Source organism: Carcharodon carcharias, chromosome 7, assembly GCF_017639515.1.
Source record: "Carcharodon carcharias isolate sCarCar2 chromosome 7, sCarCar2.pri, whole genome shotgun sequence".
Classification (NCBI taxonomy): domain Eukaryota; kingdom Metazoa; phylum Chordata; class Chondrichthyes; order Lamniformes; family Lamnidae; genus Carcharodon; species Carcharodon carcharias.
In genome coordinates this window covers 115,124,433-115,150,238 of record NC_054473.1, presented here as the reverse complement: position 1 = coordinate 115,150,238, position 25,806 = coordinate 115,124,433, and the positions used below count along the sequence as shown (strand labels likewise).

Here is a 25,806-nt window from a genome sequence, read left to right as displayed (position 1 = left end):
GAAGAGGGCGGTTGGCGATGTCAGCACGGGTGCTGGTGAGCGCTTCCACTGAGCTCTCTGAAGACAGACAGCTACCTCAGGGAGCTGCAGACCTCCACAAAATAAACAAAACAACAAAAATGTTGCAAAATATGTTCATGCAGCACAATCAAGCACCTAAAAGCATACCTCATAAAAACCAGTCCCCAGATATGTCTTATTTAATTCCTCGTGGAGATTTCATCCCGCCCTGGATTGAGGTTTCAACAAAAATGTAAAGGCTGATTGGCCCGTTCGCCAACTGTAAAAGTGGACAGGTCATGAAAAATCACTTTCAGTTGCCTTTTTAATGGGCTTAATTGCTCGCTCAATTCTCCGGGTCGCTTCCAACTGCCGTGCGCGCCCACCTAGTGAGATATCGCATGAGTGAGTGACGACGTGAGGATGCGTGCCTGATGTAATCTCGCGCTATTTCACGGGTGGACGTGTCAGGACCCGCGGGACGTAAAATGATGGCCTATGTCTCTATTTGTAAAACCCAGGACACCATATGCTTTTCAATAGCTTTATCCTATCACCTTCAAAGATTTTTACGTGTGAACCAATAGGTTTATGTTCTACGATGAAAGACTGAGTAAATTGGAGTTATATTCTCTGGAGTTTAGAAGAATGAGAGGTGATCTCATTGAAACCTGCAAGTTTCGAAAGGGGATTGACAGAGTTGACTGAGATTGCTCCCCCTGGCTGGGGCATCTAAAACACGGGGGCACAGTCTCAGGATAAGGGGCCAATCATTTAGGATTGAGATGAGGAGAAACTTCTTCACTAAATGGGCTGTGAATTGTTGGAATTCCCTACCTCAGAGGGTTGTGGAAGCTCCATCGTTGAATATATTTAAGGCTAGGATAGACAGATTTTTGGTCTCTCAGGCAATCAAGGGATATGGGGAGCTGGCAGGAAATTGGAATTGGAGCCCAAGATCAGCCATGATTGTATTAAATGGCAGAGCAGGCTTGATGGGCTGTGTGGTCTACTCCTGCTCCTATTTCTTGTGTGTAGGTGAGTGTAGTACAATTTTAAAGGGGGTGCTGGAACATTTAATTTATATTACTTTTCCTATCCTTCCTACTAAAAAGCATCACTTCACATGTCACGGTGTTAAATTTCATCTGCCATGTGTCTTCCCATTTTACCAGTCTATGTTGACCTGCAGTCTGTTATTGTCCTCTTCAACACTAAGTTTTCCTCATCTTTCCTGCAGTACATGTTTACTCTTTTTATTTTTAAACTGATGATAATCTGGTTTGCAATGGCGCTTTTGAGCAGTAGCTCCACATTCAGATTGTGCCCCACGTCAGAGCAACTAGACACTGGATTCCAGCACCCCCCCCACCACAGGTGACATTCGACTGCCATTGCCACTCACGTCATATTTAGTTGGTGCGATGAAGTTCAGCGAATAGTCCTCTGTGTCATACAGGACGGAGAAGGCCAGATCCAGCACCTCCTAGGAACAAAAGGCAGCTCAGATTAGTTTCAAAATCAAAAAAGCGAAAGAGTGAGAAAAAGGGGCAAGGAGAAATAGGAACAGAACACATGGCAAAAATTCGCAACAGCCTGTCAGCACTGGAACAGACAGATTACTGTTTGCAATGGAGACTTGGGTTGACCGGCGAGGTAGACCATCACCAAGATAGAGGGGAAGGGTCAGCAGTTTAAAGGTAATTGGCTAGAGGTCACAGAATACTATGTACAGCCTCTGGTTGCCATAGTCCACAACAGATGTTGCAGCTACTAAAAAGGTATGGAAGAAAGCCAAGAGATTGTTTGAGGGGGTTGGCTGATGTGAAGCGATTTTACAAATTGAGTCCACGTTCTCACTGGAAAAGGGAAGGTGGACAGATGATACGATTGCCGGTTTTTGGATTCTAAAGACACTAGATAATGTTGGACAGGAGGCCCAGAGGGCTTGACCTGAGCTGGAGGGGGTGGGGATGGGGGTGGGGATGGGGGTGGGGGGGGGTAAATTTAAAACCGATCTGTGGGAACAATATTTCAATGAGTGATTGGTTAATCTGTGGAACGAGGCCCATAAGGAAATAGTGATTGTTAGTATTGATTCATTCAAATGTATATTAGGTAGAATTCTTTCACAAAATAACATTTTAGGAAACAGAATGGGAGTAATTTCAGACCCGGTGTATGGTAAGTGTGGCACGTTCAGGCAGAGCAGGTGACTTAAACCAAGGTACCCAAAGCTCTCCTCCACTGGGGTTTTCCTCATCTCATGCTTGCGTCTGTTGTGGCCTAATCACTGTGATTAGTCAATGACTCTATATTACTGTATCACGTGACTAACAGGATGGTAGAGTGTGATAGCCAGTAATCTGTTACCATCAGCAATTTCTGAGCCAAACATCCACCCAGTGTGAAGCAGACCTTGCCGAATTCAGTCAGAAGCAAGGTGGGAAATGAACTGGGGGGCAAGACGAAAGAGGCTGATGTAAATCGGCTGACAAAGGAACACGTATCAGAACACAGCGAGAGACAAACGGGGAACATCTGCAATGAAGGTACACAGCAGCTCCCTCAACTGGAAGGTGATCAATTTGGACAGCTCTCTTTCTCAAACCAGGGGCCAGCTCAGGATCATAGCGGTAGGCTGGGAATGAGTTGATAAGAGCCACGTTGAGGGTCATCTCAGTTTCTGACAGAGTTCCGAGGCTAATTATTCAACTTTAAAGCACATGTAAGGAATCTTTTTCAAAATCTAAGTCTAGTGTCTCTGTCCTGTGGTGGGAAGCTGTTAGTTATTAATTAGGTAGTTTAGCCAATTTGCATTGGCAGCAACGCAAACATCAGGACCCCAGCCATAATGCCCATCCCTGCCCTGCCCCTTTCCTAGCATCCCACAGATACAGGCCCATGTACATCCAATCACTGGGCTGATACTGGGGAGTTGGTGATGTATTGGTAACATCACTGGGCTAGTAATCCAGATGCCCAGGCTAATCCTCTGGGGGTACAGGTTCAAATCCCACCATGGCAACTGGTGGAATCTAAATTCAATTAATAAAATCTGGAATATAAAGCCAGTCTCAGTAATGGTGACCATGAAACTATTGTTGTAAAAACTCGTCTGGTTCGTAATGCCCTTTAGGGAAGGGGATGGTGTAGTGGTATTGTTGCTGGACTCGTAACCCAGAGACCCAGGGTAATGTTCTGGTGGCCTGGGTTTGAATCCCACCACGGCAGAGGTGGAATTTGAATTCAATAAAAAATCTGGAATTAAAAGTCCAATGATGACCATGAAACCATTGTCGACTGTTGTAAAAACCCATCTGGTTCACCAATGCCCCTTTAGGGAAGGAAATCTGTTGTCCTTACCTGGTCTGGTCTGGCCTACATGTGACTCCAGACCCACAGCAATATGTGGTTGACTCTGAAACGCAAGCCACAAGTTGTAATAAACTGTTGAAACCAGACAGATCACCTGGCAGCAACATAGGCACCAGAAACGACAATGGCAAACTCAGCCCTGTCGACACTGCAAAGTCCTCCTTGCTAACATCTGGGGGCTAGTGCCAAAATTGGGAGACCTGTCTGACAGACTAGCCAAGCAACAGCCCGACATAGTCATCCTCACGGAATCGTACCTTTTAGATAATGTCCCAGACTCCACCATCACAATCTCTGGATATGTCCTGTTCCACTGGCAGGATGACCCAGCAGAGGTGGCGGCACAGTGGTATACAGTTGGGAGGGAGTTGCCCTGGGGGTCCTCAATGTCGAATCCAGGCCCCATGAAGTCTCATGGCATCAGGTCAAATCATGGGCAAGGAAACGTCCTGCTGATTACCACCCACCGCATGGAGTGCTCTCCACGTTGAACATCACTTGGAGGAAGCACTGAGGGTGGCAAGGACACAGAATATACTCTGGGTGGGGACTTCAATGTCCATCACCAAGAGTGGCTCAGTAGCACCACTACTGGCCGAGTCCTAAATTACATAGCTGCCAAACTGGGTCTGTGGCAGGTGGTGAGGGAATCAACAAGAGGGAAAAACACTTGACCTCATCCTCACCAACCTCCAATGGTAGGAATGACCACCACACAGTCCTTGTGGAGACGAAGTCCCACCTTCACATTGAGGATACCCTCCATTGTGTTGTGTGGCACTACCACCGTGCTAAATGAGGTAGATTTCAATCAGGTCTAGCAACTCAAGACTGGGCATCCATGAGGTGCTGTGGGCCATCAGCAGCAGCAGAATTGTACTCAAACATAATCTGTCACCTCATGGCCCGCCATATCCCCCACTCTACCATTACCATCAAGCCAGGGGATCAACACTGGTTCAATGGAGGGTGCAGGAGGGCATGTGAAGAGCAGCACCAGGCATACCTAAAAATGAGGTGTCAACCTGGTGAAGCTATAAAACAGGGCTACTTATGTGCCAAATAACATAAGCAGCAAGATAGACAGAGCTAAGCAATCCTACAACCAACTGATCAGATCTATCCCCTGCAGTCCAGCTACATCCAGTTGTGAATGGTGGTGGACAATTAAACAACTCACTGGAGGAGGAGGCTCCACAAATATCCCCATCCTCAATGATGGGGGAGCCGAGCACAGCAGTGCAAAAGATAAGGCTGAAGCATTCACAACAATCTTCAGCCAGAAGTGCTGAGTGGATGATCCATTTCAGCCTCCTCTAGAGGTCCTCGGCATCACAGATGCCAGTCTTCAGCCAATTCGATTCACTCCATGTGGTATCAAGAAGTGGCTGAAGGCACTGGATATTGCAAAGGCTATGGGCCCTGACAACATTCTGGCAATAGTACTGAAGACTTGTGCTCCACCCCTAGCTAAGCTACAACACTGGCATCTACCTGGCTATGCGGAAAATAGACCAGGTATGTCCTGTACACAAAACGCAGGACAAATCCAACCCTGCCAATTACCATCATATCAGCCTACTCTCGATCATCAGTAAAGTAATGGAAGGCGTCATCAGTGCTATCAAAGGGCACTTGCTTAGCAATAAGCTGCACATTGACGCCCAGTTTGGGTTCCGCCAGGGCCACTCAGCTCCTGACCTCATTACAGCCTTGGTTCAAACATGGACAATAGAGCTGAACTCCCGAAGTGAGGTGAGAGTGACTGCCCTTGACATCAAGGCAGCATTTGACCGCGTGTGGCATCAAGAGGCCCTAGCAAAACTGGAGTCAATGGGAATCGGGGGAAACTATCCGCTGGTTGTTTAGCACCATTCGTGACTCAGACACTGAAGCAGTCCATGCCCAAACGCAGTAAGACCTGGACAATATCCAGGCTTGAGCTGACAAGTGGCAAGTAACGTTTGCACCACACAAGTGTCAGGCGATGGCCATCTCCAACAAGAGAGAATTGAACCATCGCCCCTTGATGTTCAATAGCATTACGATCACTGAATCCCCCACTATTAATATCCTGGGGTTACCATTGACCAGAAACTGAACTGAGCTAGCCATATAAATACTGTGGCTACAAGAGCAGATCAGAGGCTAAGAATCCTGCAGCAAGTAACTCACCCCCTGACTCCCCAAAGCCTGTCCACCATCTACAAGACACAAGTCAGGAATTTGATGGAATACTCCCCACTTGCCTGGATGAGTGCAGCTCTTACAACACTGAAGAAGCTGGACACTGACCAGGACAAAGCAGCCTACTTGATTGGCACCACAAACATTCACTCCCTCCACTACCGACGCAAAGTAGCAGCAGTGTGTACCATCTACAAGATGCACTGCAGGAATTCACCAAGGCTCATTAGACAGCACCTTCCAAACTCACGACCACTACCACCTAGAAGGACAAGGGCAGCAGATAAATGGAAGTTCCCCTCCAAGCCATTCGCCATTCTGACTTGGAAATATATCGCCGTTCCTTCACTGTCGTTGGGTCAAAATCCTGGAACTCCCTCCCTAACAGCACTGTGTGTGTACCTACACCACATGGACTGCAGCAGTTCAAGAAGGCAGCTCACCACCACCTGCTCAAGGGCAACTAAGGATGGGCAATAAATGTTGGCCCAGCCAGCAAAGCCCACATCCCATGAATGAATTTTAAAAAAAGGAAATCTGCCATCCTTACCTGGTCTGGCCTACATGTGACTCCAGATCCACAGCAATGTAGTTGATTCTTAACTGCCCTCAGAAATGGCTGGGCAAGCCACTCAGTTCAAGGGCAATTAGGGATAGACAACAAATGCTGGCCTTGCCAGCAACACCCACATCCCAAGAAAGAATAAAGAACAACTGCAAGGAGTGCAAGGCATGGAAACCAAATGGTCACAGAAGGGTCCTTGATGTAAATTCAGTGATCAGGAAAGGCCCCATGGCACTATTCAAAAGAGTAGGGATTCCCCCTGGTGTCTCAGTTAATACTTATCCTTCATTCAGCAGCAAAAATAGATGATATGGTGATTTCTCAGCTCTGAGTCAGGAGGTTGTGGGTTCAAGTCCCACTCCAGAGACCTGACTGACACCTGCAGTGTATTTGGAGTGTGTTCTGTTTTTAGGTTTACAGGACAGATTGTCAATAGTTTTCTAGGCTGCTGGGACACTTGTTTACAATGCACAGGAACAAGTGGATTTGAGAGCTTTATGAGGCAACACTTTGATTTTAAAATTCTCATCCCTCCATAACCTCATTCATCCCTATCTCTGTAGCCTCCTCCAGCTCTACAGCCCTCCGAGATATCTGCACTCCTCTAGTTCTGACCACTTGTGCACCTCCAATTTCCATCGCTCCACCACTGGTGGCTGTGCCTTCAGCTGCCTGGGCTCCAAGCTCTGGGATTTCCTCCCTAAACCTCTCCGACTTTTTTTTACATTTCTCCATACAACTTAACCTCTTTGGCCAAACCTTTGGTCACCTGTCCTAATATTACCTTATGAGGCTCAGTGTCAAATTCTGTTTGCTAACCTTCCCATGAAGTGCTTTGGGACATTTTACTTCATTAAAGGCACTACATAAATGCAAGTTGTTGTTGAGGCTATACTTTCAGGGACAATGTCACCTGACCTCAGATTACTGGAGCATGGTTTGAGCAGTTTATGGACTGTGATCTGAGGTAACTCACATTGACAGCTCTCTACTCAATGAATTATTCCAATTGTTATATTAACCTTGGGATGGACAGCAGGCCCCAGGGCATCTCCAGGGTTTGATTTTTACCTGAAGCCCACCTGAATGTTCAGACAGTGCCAACACTGGAGCCATTTTAAGGCACCAGTGAGTGTTCTGAAGACACAGCCACCAGCTCGCCTAATACAGGGTGACTCATAGGATACCTGTCCACCAGCATGGTAAATCTGGGGCTGGGAGATGGGTCATGTTCCATCAGGTCTTCGTGATGTTTACGCTTCCGCCTCCCTATACTCACCCGGTTCTGTTTCAGTGTGCTCTTTTCCTTCATGTGGGGACAGTCCTTTCCAGTCACTAGAGCCTTAATATCAGCCACAGGAACTGCAAGGGAGGCAAGACAAAAGTGTTTTATCAGCTGGTGCTGCAGTTCAGCATTCATCCATTCAGTCCATCCCACCTCAAATTCTACCAAGGTTTCAGGCATGTTCACCAATTCCAGTGAATTTATATTATGTCCCATCTGTGTCTGAGATACAGGCCTCTAGCTAGAACCTGGCCTGAAAACAATTTGAATCATGGAGTGATATGGCACAGGAGGGGGCCATTTGGCCCATCATGCCTGAGCCAGCTCATTGATAGAGTTGTCCAACTAAATCCCACTCCCCTGCTCTTTTCCCATAGCCATATCATTTTTTCCCTTAAGAAGTTATTCAATTCCATTTTGAATGTTACTACTGAATCTGCTTCATCACCCTTTCAGGCAGTGCATTCCAGATCACAACAACCTGCTGAATAGAAATTTGTTCCTTCATGCTTAAAGGGATACTATCTTTCCTAAAACAACTTGAAAACAAAGATGTGAAATATGTCACCATCGTGTCACCTATCCATGTAATCACATTGTCCTGAACCTCAGGTGTCACCACGATTGGTGATGTGACCAGTTTGTCACCTATGTATGATGTCACCACTGGGACATGGGTATGGAATTGGTTAGGATAAAGAGTAGAGACAATAAGTACATATTTCAATTGGCAGCAGATAAAAGATCTGGTCAAAGCACCTCAGAGCAGGCCACCCAGTGAATTACTCTGGAACACAGTGACTGCAGTCTTTAGATTGTCACCTTCTTTGAATGACATTCAGTATTGAGCTCAGAAACAGGCCATTTGGCCCAACTGGTCTCTGTCTGAGTTAATGCTGCACACAAACCTCTTCCTCCTCATCTCACTCTATCAGCATATCTTTCTATTCCTTTTCTCCCATTTACTTATCATCCTCCCCTTAAAACAATCCATGCTACGCTGCAACCATTCTGTGTTATAGCAAGTTCCAATTCTAACTGTTCATCTCAACTAAAATACACATTTTTCACAACTCATTTTTATGGAGAGCCAAGATGAAATTTGTTTCTGGAATATTCCGGAAGCAGTACGCACTCTTCTCCTGTAGACATTCGATGGCTGGATTGTCACCTCCTTCCTCCACATCTCCGTAGTGAAGCACTTTGTGATTGGGTGACAGGCGACAGTACCACAGCTTGTCTGTCAGATTAAATAAAGTAAAAGGTTAACCCTTTGCACTTCTGCTGCACTCCTCATTCAACCCCTTGGGCAACTGATGGCTGCTAGAGAAATGCCAGCATCCCATTTGATACCCAAGTTAGCAGGTATCAACCTTGGATCTGATTTCACACTGGCGCCCACTTGAGTGCCCATTCAATGCCCAGCCTGCATTCCATAGAATTTACAGCACAGAAACGAGCCATTCGGCCCAAATAATCTGTGCCAGTGACTATGTTTCACACAAGGAATTGACTATCTCAGAGGGCTGTGGAAACTCAATCATTGAGCATGTTCAAAACAGAAATCAATACATTTCTGGATACCAATCACATCAAGGGATATGGGGATATTGGGGAAAAATGGCATAGAGGTAGATGTTCAGGCATGATCAGTTTGATGGCTGAGCAGACTCGATGGGCCAAATGGCCTACTTCTGTCCTATGTTGCTCTGTTCGACCTCCTACAATATTGCAGCTCACTCTATCAGCATATCCTTTTATTCCTTTCTCCTTCGTGTACTTCTTTAGTTTTCCCTTAAATGTATCTATTCACCAAATATGCCCGGTGGTAGCGTGTTCCACATTCTTATCACTGTCTGAGTAAAGAATTTTGCCTGAATTCCCTACTGGACTTTTTTGTGACTGTCTTATATTGATGGCCTATGAATTTGATCTCCCCTGAGTACAAACAACTCCTTTACATCTAGCCTATTAAACCCTGTCGTAATCTTCATGATTTCTATCAGATCAAGAGAGAAGTGCCTCAGCCTGTTCAGTCTTTCCTGATAGATAGAACCTAGTTATAGCCTGAGCTCTGAAATTCTGCCCATGGTCAATTCCATTCCCAGCTAATATAAAGCCGGCCCCTTGACTAAATTGATTGACCCCCTCCCGATCCTGACAGGAACATTGAGGACAATGCAAAATTATCCTGGCTCATTGTGTTTCCACTAATTGGCAGCAACAGATCAAAATCCCTCATAGTCGAACAGCTCGAGCCGATGCAGGTCGGCCTGCAGTGGCAGCTGCTGTGGGCAAGGTTCAAAGCAGGTGATTTACAGCCTGTTTGGAACAGGGCTGCCAATTCCAATTAAATCTGATCGTATGAACACCAGGATGGAAATTGAAAAGTGCCCAAACAAGGTGCAACGACACATGCTTTCAATGAGGCACCGCAGCTTTCAGAGGACACAGCTTAGATTTTCAATTTTAATCACATTGATCTCTCCTTGACCCCAGCCCTCCCCCACATCCCCTTGAGGGCTAGTGCCATACATTAGCTCTAGTCTCTAATCTGTCACTTCACAGCAATGAAATGCTGTCAGTGGAAGCAGTGAACAGCTATAAATGCTGCCCGCCCTCTGCCCCCTCACCCCCCACACTGTCAGGACAATTTATTTCCTCTGTGCAAACTACTCTGTCAGTTTTACCACAACACCTTCTCTAAAGGAGGCCACGCATCTGACCTTTAACCCTAACCGTTAGCTATGTCAAAGCTCAAAGGCAGGCAGCAGCAAAAAGTCACACGGGTGGGGCCAACCCTTAAAATAAAACACCTTGGGCTTAATCATGAACATTAAAACTCTCCGTCATATATACAAGAGCCTATATCGTCCCTCATCCTTGTTTTCAAATTCCTCCATGGCCTCCTGCCCCCACCTCTCTGCAAGCTCCTCCTGCCCCACAAACCCCCAAGCTTGCTGCACTTCTCTAAGTTCAGCCTCTGGTGCATCCCTGATTTTAATCACTCCATCATTGGTGGCTGCCTAGGCCCCAAGCCCTGGAATACCCTCCCCACACCTCTCCATCTCACTCTCCTTTTTTAAGACACTCCTTAAAAGCAACCTCTTTGACCAAGCTTTTGGTCACCTGACCTAATATTTCATGTGGTGCAGTGTTAAATGCTGCATTATAACACTCCTGTGAAGCACCTTGGAGCATTTTACTATATCAAAGATACTATATAAATATAAGTTGTTGTTGTCCTTTCACGGTTCATTAACTTGTTAAATTGCCTCTTTACAGCACAGATTGGCTTTATTCTCGGTTTTTCCAACTCTTCCCGCCACAATCACAGATTTCTTCCTTCCTCTCCTAAAGGTGTTGCCTCTCACTGGGTGCAATCCACAGAACCTCACCCAAGTACCCATTCTTCAGCTGTGACTCTGGGCAGCACCTTCCTGTGGATATTCCAACATGAGGTGCATCACTGGGCAGCCATCAATACTGGGAATCTTGTGCAACTGTTTTCTCTCTCTCTCTCTCTCTAACCCAAAGATACTAAGGACCAAAATGTTACTAGCACCTGCGGAACTGTAGCCCACTCACTGCTATCAGTAGAAAACTAGGGGGTTAGTGGGAGGGGAGAAAGGCAACAAAATGACCACCATGGCTCATCACTCAACACATCAATAATTGAACCATTCAGGCCAGAGAGAGATTTGAGGCACTATTTCCAATTTCTGTTGAGGGAGCATGGGGGCATTTCCAATACGAACTTAAGAAATAGATGCAGAAGCAGGCCATTCGGCCCCTCGAGCCTGCTCTGCCGATCAATAAGGTCATGGCTGATCTGTTTGTGTTTTGAATTCCACATTCCCAACTACCTCTAATAACCTTCGATTCTCTCGCCTTAAGAATCCATCTTAAAAGTATTCAATGACCCCGCTTCCACCACCTTCTGAGGCAGAGAATTCCAAAGTCGAACAACCCTCGAAGAGAAAAAAATTCTCCTCATCTCCGCCCTAAAACGGCGAACCCTAATTTTAAAACAGTGCCCCCTAGTTCTGGACTCACCCACAAGGTGAAACATCCTTTCCAAAGCCACCTTGTCAAGGCTGTTCAGGATTTTATATACTTCAATCAAGTCACCCCTCAATCCTCTAAGCTTCAGTGGAAACAAGTCCAGCTTGTCCAAACAATCCTCATAAGAAAGCCTGCTCATTCCAGGTATCAATACAGTAAACCTCCTCTGAACCGCCTCCAACACATTTACAGCCTTCCTTAAATAAGAAGGCCTAAACTGCACATAGTATTCGAGATGTGGTCTCACCAATGCCCTATATAACTGAAGCATATTAGCCTAACTTTTATGTTCAATTCCTCTCATAATAAAGGATAGCATTCCATTAGCCTTCTTAATTACTTGCTGTACCTGCATACTAACTTTTTGTGACTCGTACTAGAACACTTGGATCCCTCCGCACCTCGGAATTCTGCAGTCATTCTCCATTTAAGTAATATTCTGTTTTTTTATTCTTCCTGCCAAAGTGAACTTCACATTTTCCCACACTATATTCCATTTGTGAAATTTTTGCCCACTGAGCCCATCTATATCTATATGCAACCTCCTTATGTCCTCTTCACAACGTACTTTCCTATCTTTGTCTCTTTTGCAAATTTAGCTACCTTGTCTTCACTCCCCTCATCTAAGCCATTGATATAAATTGTAAAAACTTGAGGCCCCAGTGCAGATCTCTGTGGGACTCCACTCATCACATCCTGCCAATCAGACAAAGACCCATTAACAGCCAATCTTCTAGCTACACTAATATGTTACCCTCTACACCATGAGCTTTTATTTTCTGTAATAACCTTTGATGTGGCATCTTATCAAATGCCTTCTGGAAATCCACGTACTGTACGTCTACAGGCTTCCCTTTATCCAGCGCATAGTACTCCTTCAAAGAACTCCAATAAATTGGTTAAACATGATTTCCCTCTCACAAAACCATGCCGACTCTTCCCGATTCCGCTCTTCAATGTGCCCAACTATAACCTCCTTAATGATCAATTCTGACAACTTCCCCATGACAGACGTCAAGCTAACTGGCCTATAGTTTCCTGTTTTCTGCCTCCCTCCCTTCTTGAACAGAGGGGTTATATTTGCTACTTTCCAGACTGATGGAACCTTTCCAGAATCTAGCGAATTTTGGAAAATTAACTCCAATGCATCTTCTACCTCATTGGCCACCTCTTTAAGACCTTAGAATGATCAGGAAATGGGATAAAACAAGATACCTAGGGCTCCCTCTCTAGCTGATTGCATGGGCTTGTCGTAAAATGCAGGTGGGGGACCAGGACTGCAATGGGGCTAGGCTGGACTAGATAGGACTGTAATGGGGCTAGGCTGGATGAGAGAGGACTGTAATGGGACTAAAACAAAAACAGAATTACCTGGAAAAACTCAGCAGGTCTGGCAGCATCGGCGGAGAACAAAAGAGTTGACGTTTCGAGTCCTCATGACCCTTCGACAGAACTTGAGTTTGAGTCCAAGAAAGAGTTGAAATATAAGCTGGTTTAAGGTGTTGGGGGGTGGGGGGGGGAAAGAGAGAGAGAGAGAAGTGGAGGGGGGTGGTGTGGTTGGCTTTTGCCTACAACCACACCACCCCCCTCCACTTCTCTCTCTCTCTCTCTCTCCCCCCCCACCCCCCCACACCTTAAACCAGCTTATATTTCAACTCTTTCTTAGACTCGAACTCAAGTTCTGTCGAAGGGTCATGAGGACTCGAAACGTCAACTCTTTTCTTCTCGGCCGATGCTGCCAGACCTGCTGGCTAGAGAGGACTGTAATGGGGCTAGGCTAGACTAGATAGGACTGTAATAGGGCTAGGCTGGACTACAGAGGGCTGTAATGGGGCTGGCATTGGGCAGCAGTGGAGAGAGGGCCAGGGCCAGGGCCAGTTCCTTCATGAGACAAAGAGAGATAAAGAGCCTAAGGATGAACCAATCGTCATTAGTTGGCCTGTCAGTTCTGGGGGTATCCACCTTGGCGCCTCCTGCTGCTGATTTTACGGAAAAGTGTCCCGTCACACAGGCGGTTCAGACGCTGCTGTTTGATCAGTTCCATTAGTTCTGGCTTCAGTCTCTCCCTCAACTCCCTGGGTGATAGAAGAGAGGTATGTTAATAGCCTCTGCCACACAAGCACATGAGAACACCACGCAGACACACGTGCACACAAATATGCAGAGACACGCAAAGATGCACACATGAACACAAGTAAGCACCTATAGACAGCAAGAAAACCCATGAACCAAAATGAACTTTCTCACTGATTTGAAAGCTTGCTTCAATATTTTTCTTCATTGAAGTGAAATCTAATACCAGCATATATGTGAACATATAAATTAGGAGCAGGAGTTGGCCATTCGGCCCATCGAGCCTGCTACTCTAGTCAATAAGATCATGGCTGATCTGATTTTGTCCTCAACACAACAAAATTAGGGTCGGGTAGGGACATGGAAATCCTCCCTGCTAAATGCAGATGTAGATGGGTTACAACACAATTCAAGAAACTCATAGCTTGCTTTCACCTATGCTAATATGTACAGAACTACAGGCACATGAATCACTGGAGAGGGGACAAAAAAAGGGGACAAGTGATCCCAACACCTCAGCCCATTCATAACACTGGCATCAGTGGCAATAACCTGAGACCTGGAGCCAGCCCTGCTAACTGTGGGTATGAGGTAATAACTTTCCAACCCCTGCTACAGTGCATATTGATTTCTGCTCCCCAAACCCCACCCCATTCACTCCCACTGTAAACAGTTAAAAAGGTCCAAACCCCTCCCCATTCACTCCCACTGTAAACAGTTAAAATGGACCAAACCCCTCCCCATTCACTCCCACTGTAAACAGTTAAAACGGACCAAACCCATCCCCATTCACTGACTGCAAACAGTTAAAATGGACCAAACCCCACCCCATTCACTCCCAGTGTAAACAGTTAAAATGGATTAAACACCTTCCCATTCACTCACTGTAAGCAGTTAAAATACACCAAAATCCTCCCCATTCACTCCCAGTGTAAACAGTTAAAATTGGTCAAACACCTTCCCATTCACTCCCACTGCAAAGATTTAAAATGGACCAAACCCCTCCCCATTCACTCTCACTATAAACATTTAAAATGGATCATACCCATCCCCATTTACTCCCAGTATAAACAGTTAACATGGACAAAACCCCTCCTTGTTCACTCCCACCGTAAACAGTTAAAATGGATCAAACACCTTCCAATTCACTGACTGTAAAGTTAAAATGGACCAAAACCCACCCCATTCACTCCCAATCTAAACAGTTAAAATGGACCAAAACCCACCCCTTTCACTCACTGTAAACATTTAAAATGAACCAAACACCTCCCCAGTAATTCCCACTGCAAAAATTCAAAATGGACCAAATCCCTCCCCATTCACTCCCAATGTAAACAGTTAAAATAGAACAAAGCACTCCCCATTCACTCCCAATGTAAACAGTTAAATTGGGTCCAAACACCTCCCCATCCACTCCCAGTGTAAAAAGCTAAAATGGACCAAAATCCTCCCCATTCATTCCCACTGCAAACATTGAAAATGGTCCAAACCCCTCCCCATTTACTCCCAGTGTAAACAGCAAAAATGGGCCAAAGCACTCCCCATTCACTCTCAATGTAAACAGTAAAAATGGACCTAACCCCTCCCCATCCACTCCGAGTGTAAACAGTTAAAATGGATCAAAATCCTCCCAATTAACTCCCAATGAAAACAGTTAAATTGGTCCAAACCCCTCCCCATTCACTCCCAGTGTAAACATTTAAAATGGACCAAACCTCTTACCAATCACTCCCACTGTAAACAGTTAAAATGAACAAAACCCCTCCACTCTCACTCCCATTTTTTAACATTTAAAATGGACCAAACCGCTCTCCATTCACTCCCAATGTAAACAGTTAAAATGGACCAATCCCCTCCCCATTCACTCCCAGTATAAACAGTTAAAATTGATCAAACACCATCCCATTCACTCACTGTAAACAGTTAAAATGGGCAAAACTCCTCCCCACTATCTCCCACTGCAAATATTTAAAATGAACCAAACCCCTCCCCATTCACTCACTGTAAACAGCTAAAATGGACAAAAACACTCCCCATACACTCACTGTAAACAGTTAAAATGGACAAAAACACTCCCCATTCACTCCCAATGTAATCAGTTAAATTGGTCCAAACCCCTCCCCATTCAGTCTCACTGGAAACAGTGAAAATGGACCAAAATCGTCCCCATTCACTCCCAGTGCAAACATTTAAAATGGACAAAACTCCTCCCCATTTACTTCCAGTATAAACAGTTAAAATGGGCCAAAGCACTCCCAATTCACTCCCAAAATAAACTGTTAAAATGGACCAAATCTCTCCCCATTCACTCTCACTATAAACATTTAAAATGGACCAAACCCACCTCAATTTATTCCCAGTATAAAAAGTTAACATGGACAAAACCCCTGTCCATTAGGCCCACAGTAAACAGTTAAAATCGATCAAACACCTTCCCATTCACTGACTGTAAACAGTTAAAAAGGACCAAATTCCTCCCCATTCATTCCAGTACAAAGTTAAAATGGAGCAAATCCCACCCCATTCACTCCCAGTATAAACAGTTAAAATGGAGCAAACATCTTCCCATTCACTGACTGTAAACAGTTAAAATGCACAAAATTCCTCCCAATTCACTCCCAGTGTAAACAGTTAAAATGGCCAAAACCCCTCCCCATTTACTCCCACTGCAAACATTTAAAATGGACCAAACCACTCCCCATTCATTCCCAGTGTAAAGAGTTAAAATGGACAAAACCGCCTCCCATTCATTCCCACTGTAAACAATTAAGATGGTCCAAACCCCTCCCCATTCACTCACTGTAAACAGTTAAAATGGACAAAACCGCCTCCCATTCACTCCCACTGTAAACAGTTAAAATGGACCTAACTCCTCCCCATTTACTCCCAGTGTAAACAGTTAAAATGGGCCAAAGCACTCCCCATTCACTCCCAGTGTAAACAATTAAAATGGACCAAACCCCTCCCCATTCACTCCCACTGTAAACAGGTAAAACGGACCAAACCCCTCCCCATTCAGTGACTGTATACAGTTAAAAAGGATCAAACCCCTCCCCATTCACTGCCACTGCAAACATTTAAAATGGACCATACTCTCCCCATTCACTCCCAGTATAAACAGTTAAAATGGACCAAACCCCTCCCCTTTCACTCCCAGTATAAACAGTTAAAATGGATCAAACACCATCCCAATCACTCACTGTAAACAGTTAATATGGACAAAACCCCTCCCCACTATCTCCCACTGCAAATATTTAAAATGGACCAAACCCCTCCCCATTCACTCACTGTAAAGTTAAAATGGACAAAAACACTCCCCATTCACTCCCAATGTAATCAGTTAAATTGATCCAAACCCTTCCCCATTCAGTCTCACTGGAAACAGTGAAAATGGACCAAAATCGCCCCTATTCACTCCCAGTGCAAACATTTAAAATGGATCAAACCGCTCCCCATTTACTTCCAGTATAAACAGTTAAAATGGGTCAAAGCACTCCCCATTCACTCTCATTATAAACACTGAAAATGGACCAAACCCATCACAATTTATTCCCAGTATAAACAGTTAACATGAACAAAACCCCTGCCCATTCACTCCCACTGTAAACAGTTATAATGGAGCAAACACCTTCCCATTCACTGACTGTAAACAGTTAAAATGCACAAAATTCCTCCCCATTCACTCCCAGTATAAACAATTAAAATGGCCAAAACCCCTCCCCATTTACTCCCACTGCAAACATTTAAAATGGACCAAACGCCTCCCCATTCAGTCCCAGTGTAAACAGTAAATGGACAAAACCCCTCCCCATTCACTCCCACTGCAAACATTTAAAATGGATCAATTTCCTCACCATTCACTCATTGTAAACATTTAAAATGGACCAAATTCCTCCCCATTCACTCCTAGTGTAAACAGTTAAAATGGACCAAACCCCTCCCCATTCATTCCCACCGTAAACAGTTAAATTGGTCCAAACCCCTCCCCATTCAGTCTCACTGGAAACAGTTAAAACGGACCAAACCTCTCCCCATTCACTCTCACAATAAACATTTAAAATGGACCACACTCATCCCCATTTACTCCCAGAATAAACAGTTAACATGGACAAAACCCCTCTCCATTCACTCCCGCGGTAAACAGTTAAAATGGAGCAAACACCTTCTCATTCACTGACTGTAAACAGTTAAAAAGCACCAAATTCCTCCCCATTCACTCCCAGTCTAAACAGTTAAAATGGACCAACCCCCTCCCCATTAATTCCCACTAGAAAAATGCAAAATGGACCAAACCCCTACCCATTCACTCCAACTGCAAACAGTTAAATTGGTCCAAACCCTTCCCCATTCACACCCACTGTAAACATTTAAAATGGACCAAAATCCTCCTCATTCACTCCCACTGCAAACATTTAAAATGGACCAAACCCCTCCCCATTCAGTCCCAGTGTAAAGAGTTAAAATGGACAAAACTGCCTCACATTCACTCCCACTGTAAACAGTTAAGATGGTCCAAACCCCTCCCCATTCACTCACTGAAAACAGTAAAAATGGACAAAACCGCCTCCCATTCACTCCCACTGTAAACAGTTAAGATGGATCAAACCCCGTCCCATTTACTCTCACTGTAAACGGTTAAAATGGACCTAAGCCCTCCCCATTCACTCCCAGTGTAAACAATTAAAATGGACCAAACATCTCCCCATTCACTCTCGTTGTAAACATTTAAATTGGACCAAACCCTTCCTCATTCACTCCCACTGTAAACAGTTAAAATGGACAAACCCCCTCCCCATTCACTCCCACTGTAAACAGTTGAAATGGACCAAACCCCTCCCCATTCACTCTCAATGTAAACAGTTAAAATGGACCAAACCCCTCCCCATTCAGTCTCTGTAAACAGGTAAAATGGTCCAAACACCTCTCCATTCACTCCCACTGCAAACATTTAAAATGGACCAAATCCCTCCCCATTCACTCAATGTAAACAGTTAAAATGGACCAAACCCCTCACCATTCACTCTCTGTAAACAGTTAAAATGGTCCAAACACCTCCCCATTCACTCCCACTGTAAACTGTTAAAATGGATCAAACCCCTCCCCATTTACTCCCACTGTAAACATTTAAAATGGACCAAACCCCTCCCCATTCACACTCCCTGTAAACAGTTAAAATGGACCAAACCCCTCCCCATTCACTCTCTGTAAACAGGTAAAATGGTCCAAACACCTCCCCATTCACTCCCACTGCAAACATTTAAAATGGACCAAAGACCTCCCCATTCATTCAATGTAAACAGTTAAAATGGACCAAACCCCTCACCATTCACTCTCCGTAAACAGTAAAAATGGTCCAAACACCTCCCCATTCACTCCCACTGTAAACAGTTAAAATGGAACAAACCCCTCCCCATTCACTCCCACTGTAAACATTTAAAATGGACCAAACCCCTCCCAATTCACTCCCGTTGTAAAGAGTTAAAATGTACCAAACTGCTCTCCATTCAGTCTCATTGTAAACTTTAAAATGGTCCAAACCCCTCCCCATTCACTTCCACTGCAAACAGTTAAAAGGTTGAAACCCCTACCCATTCACTCCCACTGTAAACATTTAAAATCATCCAAACGCCTCCCCATTCACTCTCGCTGTAAACTGTAAAAATGGACCAAACCCTTCACCATTCACTCTCACTGTAAACAGTTAAAATGGACAAAACCCCTCCCCACTATCTCCCACTGCAAATATTTAAAAAGGACCAAACCCCTCCCCATTCACTCTCGCTGTAAACAGTTAAAATGGTCCAAACCCCTCCACATTCACTTCCACTGCAAACAGTTAACATAGATCAAACACCTCCCCATTCACTTCCAGTGTAAACATTTAAAATCATCCAAACCCCTCCCCATTTACTCTTGCTGTAAACTGTAAAAATGGACCAAACCCTTCCCCATTCACTCTCACTGTAAACAGTTAAAATGGACCAAACCCCTCCCCATTCACTGTCAATGTAAACAGTTAAAATGGATCAAACCCCTCCCCATTCACTCTCTGTAAACAGGTAAAATGGTCAAACACCTCCCCATTCACTCCCACTGCAAACATTTAAAATGGACCAAACCCCTCCCCATTCACTCAGAGTAAACAGTTAAAATGGACCAAACCCTTTTCCATTCACTCTCACTGTAAACAGTTAAAATGGACCAAAATCCTTCCCATTCACTCACACTCTAAACGGTTAAAATTGACCAAACCCCGCCCCTTTCACTCGCTGTAAACAGTTAAAATGGACCAAACCCCTCCACATTCACTCCCAGTATAATCAGTTAAAATGGACCAAACTGCTCCCCATTCAGTCTCACTGTAAACTTTAAAATGGTCCAAACACCTCCCCATTCACTCCCACTGCAAACATTTAACATAGATCAAACCCCACCACATTCACTCCCTTTGCAAACAGTTATAATAGATAAAACCCCTCGCCGTTCACTCCCATTGTAAACAGTTCAAATGGACCAAACCCCTCCCCATTCACTCCCACTGTAAACAGTTAAAATGGACCAAACCCCTCCCCATTCACTCCCAGTGTAAACAGTTAAAGCGGACCAAACCGCTCCACATTCACTCACAGTAAAAACAGTTAAAATGGATCAAACCCCTCCACATTCACTCACTTTAAGCAGTTAAAATGGACCAAACCCCTCCCCATTCACTCCCAGTGTAAACAGTTAAAGAGGACCAAACCGCTCCACATTCACTCACAGTAAAAACAGTTAAAATGGATCAAACCCCTCCACATTCACTCACTTTAAGCAGTTAAAATGGACCAAACCCCTCCCCATTCACTCCCAGTGTAAACAGTTAAAGAGGACCAAACCGCTCCACATTCACTCACAATATAAAAAGTTAAAATGGATCAAACACCATCCCATTCACTCACTGTAAACAGTTTAAATGGACAAAACCCCTCCCCACTATCTCCCACTGCAAATATTTAAAAAGGACCAAACCCCTCCCCATTCACTCTCGCTGTAAACAGTTAAAATGGACCAAATTCCTCTACATTCACTCCCAGTCTAAACAGTTAAAATGGACCAAACCCATCCCCATTCACTCCCACTGTAAACATTTAAAATGGACCCAAATCCTCCCCAATCCCTCCCACTGCAAACATTTAAAATGGACCAAACCCCTACCCGTTAAATCCCAGTGTAAAGAGCTAAAATGGACAAAACCGCCTCCCATTCACTCCCGCTGTAAACAGTTAAGATGCTCCAAATCCCTTCCCATTTACTCTCACTGTAAATGGTTGAAATGGACCTAAGCCATCCCTATTCATTCCCAATGTAAACAATTAAAATGGACCAAACACCTCCCCATTCACTCTCGTTGTAAACATTTAAATTGGACCAAACCCTTCCTCATTCACTCCCACTGTAAACAGTTAAAATGTTCCAAACTGCTCTCCATTCAGTCTCATTGTAAACTTTAAAATGGTCCAAACACCTCCCCATTCACTTCCACTGCAAACAGTTAACATAGATCAAACCCCTCCCCATTCACTCCCACTGTAAATATTTAAAATGATCCAAATCCCTCCCCATTCACTCTCGCTGTAAACAGTTAAAATGGACCAATAACCTCCCCATTCACTCCCTCTCTAAGCAGTTAAAATTGACCAAACCCCTCCCCATTCACTCTCACTGTAAACAGTTAAAATGGACCAATAACCTCCACATTCACTCACTGTAAACAGTTAAAATGGACCAAACCCCTGCCCATTCACTCTCACTGTAAACAGTTAAAATGGAGCAAAATCTTCCCAATTACTCCCACTGTAAACAGTTAAAATGGGCAAAACCCTTCCCCTCTCATTCCCATTTTTTAACATTTAAAATGGACCAAATCGCTCCCCATTCACTCCCAATGTAAACAGTTAAAATGGACCAAACCCCACCCCATTCACTCCCAGTGTAAACAGTTAAAACGGACCAAACCCCTCCCCATTCACTCCCACTGTAAACAGTTAAAATGGACCAAATCCCTCCCCATTCACTCCCAATGTAAACAGTTAAAATGGACCAAATCCCTCCCCATTCACTCCCAGTGTAAACAGTTAAAGCGGACCAAACCGCTCCCCATTCACTCCCAGTATAAACAGTAAAAATGGATCAAACCCCTCCACATTCACTCACTGTAAACAGTTTAAATGGACAAAACCCCTCCCCACTATCTCCCACTGCAAATATTTAAATAGGACCAAACCCTTCCCCATTCACTTTCACTGTAAACATTTAAAATGGACCAAACCACTCCCAATCACTCCCACTGTAAACAGTTAAAATGGACCAAAATCCTCCCCATTCACTCCCAGTGCAAACAGTTAAAATGGAAAAAACCACTCCCCATTCACTCCCATTTTTTAACATTTAAAATGGACCAAACCACTCCCCATTAACTCCCAATGTAAACTGTTAAATTGGTCCAAACCCCTCCCCATTCACTCCCACTGTAAACAGTAAAAACGGACCAAACACCTTCCCATTCACTGATTATATACAATTAAAAAGGATCAAAACCCTCCCCATTCACTCCCACTGCAAACATTTAAAATGGACCAAACCTCTCCCCATTCACTCCCAGTGTAAACAGTTAAAATGGGCCAAAGCACTACCCATTCACTCCCAGTGTAAACAGTTGAAACGGACCAAACACCTCCCCATTCACTCCCACTGCAAACATTTAACATAGATCAAACCCCTCCACATTCACTCCCTTTGTAAACAGATATAATAGATAAAACCCCTCGCCTTTCACTCCCATTGTAAACAGTTAAAATGGACCAAACCCCTCCCCATTCACTCTCAATGTAAACAGTTAAAATGGACCAAACCCCTCCCCATTCACTCTCTGTAAACAGGTAAAGTGGTCGAAACACCTCCTCATTCACTCCCACTGCAAACATTTAAAATGGACCAAACCCCTCCCCATTCACTCAATGTAAACAGTTAAAATGGACCAAACCCCTCACCATTCACTCTCTGTAAACAGTTAAAATGGTCCAAACACCTCCCCATTCACTCACACTGTAAACAGTTAAAATGGAACAAACCCCTCCCAATTCACTCCCAAAGTAAACATTTAAAATGGACCAAACCCCTCCCAATTCACTCCCATTGTAAACAGTTAAAATGTACCAAACTGCTCTCCATTCATTCTCATTGTAAACTTTAAAATGGTCCAAACCCCTCCCCATTCACTTCCACTGCAAACAGTTAACATAGATCAAACCCCTCCCAATTCACTTCCAGTGTAAACATTTAAAAGGTTGAAACCCCTACCCATTCACTCCCACTGTAAACATTTAAAATCATCCAAACCCCTCCCCATTCACTCTCGCTGTAAACTGTAAAATGGACCAAACCCTTCCCCATTCACTCTCACTGTAAACAGTTAAAATGGACCAATAACCTCCTCATTCAATCATTGTAAACAGTTAAAATGGACCAAACCCCCACCCATTCACTCTCACTGTAAACAGTTAAAATGGACCAATAACCTCCCCATTCACTCATTGTAAATAGTTAAAATGGACCAAACCCCTCCCCATTGACTCTCACTGTAAACAGTTAAAAGGGAGCAAAATCCTCCCAATTACTCCAACTGTAAACAGTTAAAATGGGCAAAACCCCTCCCCTCTCATTCCCATTTTTTAACATTTAAAATGGACCAAACCGCTCCTATTCACTCCAAATGTAAACAGTTAAAATGGACCAAACCCCTCCCCATTCACTCCCAGTGTAAGCAGTTAAAACGGACCAAACCCCTCCCCATTCACTCCCACTGTAAACAGTTAAAATGGACCAAACCCCTCCCCATTCACTCCCAGTGTAAACAGTTAAAGCGGACCAAACCGCTCCACATTCACTCACAGTATAAACAGTTAAAATGGAACAAACACCATCCCATTCACTCACTGTAAATAGTTAAAATGGACCAAAATCCTCCCCATTCATTGTCTGTAAACAGTTAAAATGGACCAAACCCCTCCCCATTCCCTCTCTGTAAACAGGTAAAATGGTCCAAACACCTCCCCATTCACTCCCACTGCAAATATTCAAAATGGACCAAACACCTCTCCATTCACTCAATGTAAACAGTTAAAATGGACCAAACCCCTCCCCATTCACTTTCAATGCAAACATTTAAAATGGACCAAACCCCTCCCCATTCAGTCCCACTGTAAACAGTTAAAATGGACCAAACACCTCCCAATTCACTCCCATTGTAAACAGTTAAAATAAACCAAACTACTCCCCGTTCACTCTCACTGTAAACAGTTATAATGGACCAAACCCCTCCCCATTCACTCACTGTATACAGTTAAAATGGACCAAACCCATTCCCATTCACTCCCACTTTAATCACTTAAAATGCACCAAAACCGTCCCCATTCATTCCCACTGTAAACAATTAAAATGGACCAAACCTCTCCCCATTTACTCTCACTGTAAACATTTAAAATGGACCAAACCTCTCCCCATTCAATTCCTCAGTCAACAGTTAAAATGGTCCAAACCCCACCATTAACTCACACTGCAAACATTTAAAATGGACCAAACACCTCCCCGTTCACTCCCACTTTAAACAGTTAAAATGGACCAAACCTCTCCCCATTCACTCCCTCTGTAAACAGTTAAAATGGTTCAAACCCCTCCCCATTAACTCCCACTGCAAACATTTAAAATGGACCAAACCCCTCCCCATTCACTCTCCCTGCAAACAGTTATAATGGATAAAACCTCTCGGCATTCACTCCCATTGTAAACAGTTAAAATGGACTAAACCCCTCACCGTTCACTCTCACTGTAAACAGTTAAAATGGACCAAACCCCTCCCCATTCAATCCCAACTTAAACACTTAAAATGCTCCAAAACCCTCCCCATTCACTCACTGTAAACAGTTAAAATGGACCAAAGCCCTCCCCATTCACTCTCACTGTAAACAGTTAAAATGGACCAAACTCCTCCACATTCACTACCAGTATAATCAGTTAAAATGGAGCAAACGCCTCCAAATTCTCTCCCCTTGTAAACGGTTAAAATGAACCAAACTGTTCCCAATTCAGTCTCACTGTAAACTTTAAAATAGTCCAAAAACCTCCCCATTCACTCCCACTGCAAGCAATTAACATAGATAAAACCCCTTGCTGTTCACTCCCATTGTAAACAGTTAAAATGGACCAAACCCATCCCCATTCACTCTCAATGTAAACGGTTAAAATGGACCAAACCCCTCCCCATTCACTCTCAATGTAAACAGTTAAAATGGACCAAACCCCTCCCCAGTCGCTCCCACTGTAAACAGTTGAAATGGACCAGACCCCTCCCCATTCACTCCTACTGTAAACATTTAAAATGGACCAAGCCCCTACCAATTTACTCCCATTGTAAACAGTTAAAATGGACCAAACCCCCACCCATTCACTCTCACTGTAAACAGTTAAAATGGACCAATAACCTCCCCATTCACTCATTGTAAATAGTTAAAATGGACCAAACCCCTCCCCATTGACTCTCACTGTAAACAGTTAAAAGGGAGCAAAATCCTCCCAATTACTCCAACTGTAAACAGTTAAAATGGGCAAAACCCCTCCCCTCTCATTCCCATTTTTTAACATTTAAAATGGACCAAACCGCTCCTATTCACTCCAAATGTAAACAGTTAAAATGGACCAAACCCTCCCATCCCCCAGTGTAAGCAGTTAAAACGGACCAAACCCCTCCCCATTCACTCCCACTGTAAACAGTTAAAATGGACCAAACCCCTCCCCATTCACTCCCAGTGTAAACAGTTAAAGCGGACCAAACCTCTCCACATTCACTCACAGTATAAACAGTTAAAATGGAACAAACACCATCCCATTCACTAACTGTAAATAGTTAAAATGGACCAAAATCCTCCCCATTCATTGTCTGTAAACAGTTAAAATGGACCAAACCCCTCCCCATTCCCTCTCTGTAAACAGGTAAAATGGTCCAAACACCTCCCCATTCACTCCCACTGCAAATATTCAAAATGGACCAAACACCTCTCCATTCACTCAATGTAAACAGTTAAAATGGACCAAACCCCTCCCCATTCAATCATTGTAAACAGTTAAAATGGAACAAACACCATCCCATTCACTCACTGTAAATAGTTAAAATGGACCAAAATCCTCCCCATTCATTGTCTGTAAACAGTTAAAATGG

General features: G+C 44.2%; 1 protein-coding gene across 2 annotated transcripts in view; it reads right to left on the bottom strand.

The window, feature by feature from the left end:
• Nucleotides 1-25,806, bottom strand: part of elmo3 (engulfment and cell motility 3) — a 238,284-nt gene that overhangs the window by 2,566 nt on the left and 209,912 nt on the right. For both annotated transcript variants that reach the window (XM_041192089.1, XM_041192088.1), the window contains 4 exons: nucleotides 13,443-13,555; nucleotides 8,551-8,655; nucleotides 7,410-7,492; nucleotides 1,406-1,486 (listed from right to left, as the gene is read on the bottom strand). In XM_041192089.1, coding sequence (XP_041048023.1) covers nucleotides 1,406-1,486; nucleotides 7,410-7,492; nucleotides 8,551-8,655; nucleotides 13,443-13,555 — 382 coding nt within the window. The remainder of the gene's footprint in view (nucleotides 1-1,405; nucleotides 1,487-7,409; nucleotides 7,493-8,550; nucleotides 8,656-13,442; nucleotides 13,556-25,806) is intronic.